The following is a 7,890-nucleotide window of genomic DNA, read 5'->3' as shown; positions in this document are numbered from 1 at the left end:
ATGTAATTTTTCTAGTTTTTGATAATAAAATAATATAATATTTTTTCTTAATTTATGACACTACGTAAATTCTTGATATATCAAATTAATTTTTTGATTCGAATGTATTTACACCATAACTTTTTATGTCTTTTAATTTAAAATTGAACCCAAACTTCTAAATTGAAGTGTCAAGATTTACACAATAAACTCTTGTAATATGCTACAAGATCAATTTATAATTTGGATGTTGCATCATATTACAAGATTTGTAAGATCACAAAGGATGAAAAAGTTTCGCAAGTTGAACCAAGCAGCAACAGTGACAAACAACAGACCACTGATCCATGGATTTATATTTTATGTTTTGGCTCCTTCAGCCGACTATAGAATCATACTCAAGATATTACCCGGCTTCAAACGGATGCTGTTATTTCAGATCCCATGGAAGAATAATAATGCAAAAACCGATTTCCAGCAGAAATTCGGGGTGCTTGAATCTTTGCAGCTGCCATTGCGTTTTCACAATTATCAGCCTCAGGACCAACAACGCTTACATCATAGTTTGCGGTCATGGGATCTTCACTGAATTCAGCAAATATCATTCCAAATGATCGGATTGCATATTTGTAGACGTCCACACAAGTTTGAAGAGCTTTCAGAGACTGGGGTGAGCATGGCTGCTTAACCATGTCATTGATTACATTGAGCGTAGCTTGAGCATTTGACGCTGCTAATTTCATCAGAACGTTTGCAAGTTGGTTCAAATCCTTCGCAACTGCTGCTTCAGGATTGGAAAGAGCTTTCAGGCAGAACCGTCTGTTCAGGATTGACTTGCCATTGCATAATTGTGCCACTAGTTTTGACGAAGGTGCTGGAAGTGGAACCTTAACCTTGGAAGATCTTGGGATTACTGCAATTGTTGGCATAGGAGAAAGGGCAAAGACAGACAAGAAAATTGTCAAAACTAAGCATAAGTAATTTCGAGGAGCCATTGTCGTGTTGAAAAGATTGATGTTTGCAAGGTTTTGTTGACGAATTTAACACTATGGTTTCTTTCTCTCTTTTTACTTTCTTTTATATAGAGGCAGAAGAGAGCCTATTTATGAAAGAGTGTAGCTGGCATAACAAACAGTATTATCAATAGTAACAACACTTTTCTCCAATTACATTTCGTTTAAGAAACCAAACAACAATAATTTTTAACTAAAACTATTATTGAACAATGCTGTGAACGCCATTTATTTTTCTTTTGTTTAGATATAACTGATTTCATTCTTAATTTTTGTTTGAAATATCTCATATTGGGATCTTGAGTTCTTAACAATTGTAACATACATGCAGGAAAATTCGGCAGCCACGATGGTTATTGTGAGGTACAATGTTCATTCAAGGCATAAGGTTAAAAAGAGGTTATCAATAATCATATGAAAACAACAATAAACGTATTAAAAAAATATAATACTTTAAAAAGTTTATGAACTATTCAAAAAAATTTAAATAAATTTTTATTTTTTTATTATGTTCAATAAAACTTCTATATTTTCATTTTTGATCAAATTAATATTTATAATTAGTCAAAATATAACTTGTTATTTTTTTTATCATATAGTGCTAACGTAACATTGATGTGGAAGGTAAAAATACTATGAGACTATGTCATCATAGCACATTAACTTGTCACATTATCATTCATCATGACATGTCAATATGTTTCGTCAGCATGACGTGACATAAAATGTAAATGACATTTTGATTAACAACAGTTAGTTAACCTTTGGTGATATGTGTTTATTTGATAAAAAATAAGAGTACAAGCACTTGATTAAAGTAATAAACGAACAAAGTTTTATTTGAATTTTTTTTGATAAATTCAAGAACTTTTTTAAGTACTTATTATGTCAGCAAATTTTCAATATAACGTAAATTATTTTTATTTGGGTTCTTATTTAGATGTCAAATTTATGTTTGTTATTGTTTAAAATGCTTAATTTCTCTTTAATCAGACCTTCTTATTGCTAAATTAATTTTTGGTTAAGCTTAATCTTCTTAAAATTTCAAGCTTATCCTGAGCGGTAGCGCTGCATCAGATAATGGCTCGTGTGCTGGCTAGTTGGCTGATCCCACACAGATCCATGATGTGATCCCTCTAAATCTCACAATTAATCCACAACAATTGCTGGTTATAATAAGAGTTAGAAATGACATTAATATCTAATTATTATATTCAATTGAGTGGAGATGATTCTTTTTTGGATAAAATACTTTGGCTCTATTAAGTTTTTACCGAAATTATACGAAAATCTATTAGATTTTAAAATGAACATTTCACACCAAGACTATAAACACCGTTAATAGAAATAATGAAAAGATTAAAATACCCTTTATTTTTTATCAATTCAAAAATTATTATTATATTTTCTAAAAAAAAATAAGGAATACTGATTGGTGCTCCCTTAGGGACCTCAATTTGGGGCTCCCTCCATGCTCGTTTGGGGAGCCTGACCAATGGGGAGATTTTTCTTAATTAATTAAAAAATAATAAAATCATATAATTATAATTATAACAATTTATCAAGGGTAAAATTGACTTTTTACCCTTACCACATCAGCAAGTTGATGGAAGTAGTAACGATTGACTAACTGTTGGACCTACGTGTCTAGTAAAAAATATTTTTTAAAGCGAAATGTCTATTTCGAAAACTAATGAACATCTATTTAATTTCAATCAAAACTTAGGGAAGCTAGGGTATTTTATCCTCTCTCTTTTTTGTCTTACGGCACAATCACCACATTGATTGATATGTTTTGCGAATTCATTTATCACGCTATTTAGCATCATCCTATGAAGTATTACTCAGATTTTTAGCAAATTCGACATCCACACGAGTTAAAATGGAAAGAATATAAAATTATTATATTTAAATAGTGGAGCTTTGCAACTATTTTAGAATTTTCACCACTAAATTAGAGCATATATTGGCAGTTGACTATGCCATTTTGGTGAGAGAAAGGGAGAGAGGTTTCCTTTGGGCCAAGTCTGAAATCTATTAAGTTAACACATTTGGAATAAGCATTTAGCTGAGTTTTAAAATTTTAAAAATTAAATTATTGAATTTTCATAAAAAAAAGAATGAACCAATTGAATTGTATCCTAACCAACTAATGTTCCATTAGTTTAATCGGTTTTACCTATTTTTCAACATTTTATATTATATAAAAATATTAAGTAACAATATTAATAATATTTAACAATATTTATATTAATATATTAATAATATTTATATATATGGAATATAAATTACATATATTTACATGAGTTTATATTTGATGCACTGGCAATATATAGTTTCTGTTAGAAATAAGACTTGAGGTGTGCTGTAACACATTGTTTTTAAAGAGTTGTTACTCACTATGAGAATTTGTAGACAAGGACTCTCCAAGATACAATAAACCTAATGCAAAATTCTATTGAACGTTGAAGTCTATTTTGGAAGTACGTTCTTTTTTGTATGCATTAAACCAATGTGTTTCAACAGTTGTGTCTGTTGAAAACATTGAATAATTAATCAGTATATATCAACTGTTGTGTTTGTTGAAAAACACCTCTGTTTATATAAGAGTTATGTTTTAAACTGAATAGTGACATCTGAATAATTAATTAACTCCCAATGTGAGACTTCCAACAAACCCAAACATTACAAACTATCTAACAATCCTCTACTAGTTCGTAATATTAATAATACTATATATAATAAAAAATATCTTGAAGATTTGCACTTTCTATTAGTGTAGAAATTTTATAGTTAAAACGAACTTATTGGTATTCATAGGGATTGAACCACAATTTCTTATGTGATAACCGAAAATATCACACACATAGTATTATTTAATCATTTTAATATTCCATCAACTATTTTAGAACTTATATAGTCTTGTGTTAATCTTGGTTTCATGAATATTTTTACAAGAGTAAACCCTTTTAATTCTTGGTTGAAGCGGCACTACTTCAATATTTATATAAGTGGAATTTGACATTAAGCCTTATTACTATAGGCATTTAACATTTTCATCAAGAGCCTTGTGCTCTCCTCTAATGGTCACACTAAATATTCTAGAATAAGGTTATTTAATATTAAAATTCAGTGCATAGTAAGAACATATAGTAGCTTGTTATTACCTAGGGAACTTTTATTGTTAGTTTGGTAACTTAAAATTGAGTTTCCATTACTAGAGCATTTAAATCAAGGGGTTTTAACCCCATTCCACTAAAGTTGATTTATAGCCTCTCTTGATAATACTTTGGTGAGTGGATCAACTAAAAGATTTAACATAAACTATTGTTACAATGCTACTTGAGATTAATTCTCTTATGTAGACATCTTGTAGACTTATATGTCTACATCTAGACTTTTTCGTATAAATCGTATTATGGGCTACACACTTAGTTACACGCCATTAATAAAATACCCATGTTATTACGCATTAGCGAATATGCCAACTATGCGGTTTACATACTACATGCCATACAAAAGCTATACCAAAATAGTTGACCCACTAAATGCCAACTTGAAGAAATTTATTCTTGTTACACACTATGCAGACCCCCTAAAATGTTGGTACAACCCTAAAGCATGTAAGTAAAAATGTTATAGTTCTCTCCATAATTTAGGCAAAAACCATAAAAACATGAAGAAAACAGTAAAAACATATCACAAGAAAAAACCTAAACATTTCATAGAATAACCTAGCAAAAAAATACAAAACAAAAGAAAATTTTAATTGACAACTGACTGGCATCTTCATGGAGAACCGACATTATTGCTTTGGTATCCTAAACTTTGCTCAGAATGAAGTTGAACACTCTGATCCCTTTGGGAATGATGAATGAATCAAACTCTCTTACTTGACACAACTGTTTGCGAATAATGAAAATAAAATGCAATGGCGCTTTAAACACCTCCACCACTAATATGCATGTGTGGAATTTCAAATGGTTTCCTTACTTGTTCACATTTTTTTATATTTAAATTTATGCCGTGTCACATATTCCCTCCATGTCATCTCATATATTTTCATCATGGAGTGTACAGATTCCATCCATATCGTGTCACATATTCTTTTCATGGCATTTCACATATTCCCTCCATGTCGTGTCACTTATTCTCACAACATCATCTCACATATTCCCTCCATGGCATCTCACAAATTCTCACCATGGCGTGTCACATATTTTCATCCTCTCATGTTATATATTCTCACCATGTCATCTCACATATTCTCACCATGGTGTGTCACATATTCCCTCTGTATCATACATTCCCTCCATGGAGTGTCACATATTCCCTCCATGTCGTCTCACATATTCTCACCATGCCATGTCACATTTTCTTTTCATCTCGTGTCACATATTTCCTCCATGGTGTGTCACATATACTCACCTTGACGTGTCACATGTTTCCTCCATAACGTCTCACATATTCTTACCTTGACGTGACACATATTCTTACCATGTCATCTCACATATTCTCTCCATGGTGTGTCACATATTCCCACTCTATCGTATCATATATTCCTTCCATGTCATCTCATATAATCTCATCATGTCATGTCAAATATACTTCTTACACGCCATGCGTAACAAATGACAGATGGTGTACTGTAGCATGACCAATTCATGCTTTGGTTTCACATCTTCCTCCTTTTGGTTCACCACAATAGCAAGGATTTCTGGTTTCACAACATTCTCGATGCTTTTGATTCATCACAATCGATTCCTCTTTTAGTTTAACATCAACCTTCTAGTACTATCTAAAATCCATTTTCAACAGAATAAAGTAATGCACATGTGAGCTACACATAATGAACAGTAATCCCAAAAAAGCTACACAACATTTACAAAAGAATAAAAGAATAATTATTCAGTTACATGTCATGCTTGTATGCTCTTACTTGCTACATGCCAAGTTTAATGACTTATTTGATACATGTCATGAATAAAATAATCACGTTGTTACACACTATGCCATGTCTATTTTCTCTCAATATTCTAACAAGATTCGACCCAAATGGCCATGGGGGTTGTTACAGCTTCAAACTAAACCCGACTGCCATTGAACAACAAAACACTAAACCACATTCTCAATCAATATGGCATTCCAATCACTAAACCCGTTCAAAAACACCAAAAAAAATCGACATTCACTCATTGACTTGCTGCGTAATAATTGTGAACTTGTTCAAACCCTTTCCTATCTCTAACCATGAATTAAAAGATCATTTAATAGACTTGTCGTGTAATATGCACAGTGTTTATGTTTACTATAATGTTCGAAAAATCAGAAAAATCATCTCCTACAACATAAGGATGTTTTGCACAAGCTTTTCAAAAAAAAAAAAGATGTTTTACAGAAAATTGGAACAAATTCTAAGCAGATTTATTTTCACCAACATACGCGTGAATGAGAATGCAGGTCAATGTAGAAGGCTCATTAAGGGCATTTTTGTCTCAAAATCTCATCTCTTGACTAACAACAATTAAAATTATTAGACGGGTTATTTTCAAAAACACCTTATATTTGAGGGCTAAAAGAAATACACCCTTAAATGAATCTATAGTTTATCACTTTGCGCTTTTCAAAAAGAGAGAATCCGAAATACTTTCCAACTATGTGGGGGATGCCCATGAGGTTGCTAAGATGATCTTTCCTTTGGACAATAGTGTTATAGGATAAGAAAATGCTTCACTTATATTAAAAATTGATGGATTGTCCTCCAAGACCTGTTTCATTGAGGTGCAGGTCCTTTCAGGAGCCTTTCCCAAGAGAATGAAAACCGTCTGCGTAAAACAGATGTAAAAGCTTTCGTCCCCCTCTGGAGAGTCGGATAGGATCTCAATGAGAGTCTTCACATTCCTCCAGAATAGTGAGAGCAAGGTATTCCACACAGAGAATAAAACAAAATGTGCGGCAAGAGGGGGTCATCTTGTCTAATCCCCCTTGGAGGAATGATCCAATAACTACTCTGTTCCCCCATTAATCAGAATAACTATGGAAAAAGAAGATATGATGAGATCAATCAAGATATGCAAGATACATAATCAGAGTAATCTGGATGTAGCATTCAACTTGCAAACCTTGTAAAAATTAAGCTCATGCAAAATACTCTCTTTCTCAAGATTACAATTTGCAATATAAACCAAAGCAACAACAATAATGACACCCTTTCATTTCTGCTAATTCAAAACAAAACAATACACCCACACATTACTCTCTCTTTTTTTTTTTTTCCTTTATTCTGTTTTTATTTTGGCTCACCCCTTAGTTCACAAACGATGTTATTTGAGATCCCAGAGAAGAATAATACTGCAAAAATTTATTTCCATCGGAAACTTGGGGGGCTTGAACCTTGGCAGCAGCCAATGCGTTGACACATCTATCAGCTTCAGGGCCAATAACGCTAACATCATAGTTTGCGCTCATAGCATCTTCACTCAGCTCCGCAGATATCATTCCAAATGATCTAATGGCATATCTATAGACATCCTCGCAAGTTTTGAGAGCTTGCAGGCATCCTGGTGAAGATGGCTTCTTAGTCATTCCGGTGATTACATTGAGCGTAGTTTGAGCATTTGATGCTGCCAATTTCATGACAGCATCTGCAAGCTGGTTCAGGTTCTTTGCAGCTGCAGCTTGGGGATTGGAAAGAGTTTTCAAACAGAAATCTCGGTTCAAGATTGAGTCGCCGTTGCATACCTTTTTCTCTAATGCTGGAGAAGCTGCTACCATTGATGGCGAGGGAGAAAGGAGATAGACCGACAAGAAGATTGTTAAAAATGCAATGAAATGATTCTGAGGAGCCATTTTTGTTTTGTTGAAAGGGTTGGTGTTGCTAGGTTTTGCGTGGGATGAA

General features: G+C 32.8%; 2 protein-coding genes across 2 annotated transcripts; both read right to left on the bottom strand.

Annotated features, from left to right (window-relative positions):
- Positions 1-234: 234 nt before the first annotated feature.
- On the bottom strand, positions 235-1,018 carry LOC110416398 (pectinesterase inhibitor 2-like). Its single transcript, XM_021428398.2, has one exon. It carries the CDS (start codon positions 972-974, stop codon positions 396-398), a length of 579 nt encoding a protein of 192 aa, XP_021284073.1. The 5' UTR covers positions 975-1,018; the 3' UTR covers positions 235-395.
- A 6,145-nt stretch (positions 1,019-7,163) lies between these two features.
- Positions 7,164-7,890, bottom strand: LOC110417138 (uncharacterized). Its single transcript, XM_021429368.2, has one exon. The coding sequence runs from the start codon at positions 7,839-7,841 to the stop codon at positions 7,299-7,301; it is 543 nt and encodes a 180-aa protein (XP_021285043.1). The 5' UTR covers positions 7,842-7,890; the 3' UTR covers positions 7,164-7,298.

This window comes from Theobroma umbraticum, unplaced genomic scaffold (assembly GCF_002168275.2).
Source record: "Theobroma umbraticum cultivar Fairchild unplaced genomic scaffold, ASM216827v3 scaffold_51.0, whole genome shotgun sequence".
Lineage (NCBI taxonomy): Eukaryota > Viridiplantae > Streptophyta > Magnoliopsida > Malvales > Malvaceae > Theobroma > Theobroma umbraticum.
The sequence above is the reverse complement of the archived record's forward strand: the minus strand, read 5'-3'. Positions and strand labels throughout refer to the sequence as shown.

Bases quoted from the DNA above. Each gene is read 5' to 3' on its own strand.
- LOC110417138 (XM_021429368.2), bottom strand. From the start codon at position 7,841: ATGGCTCCTCAGAATCATTTCATTGCATTTTTAACAATCTTCTTGTCG.
- LOC110416398 (XM_021428398.2), bottom strand. From the start codon at position 974: ATGGCTCCTCGAAATTACTTATGCTTAGTTTTGACAATTTTCTTGTCT.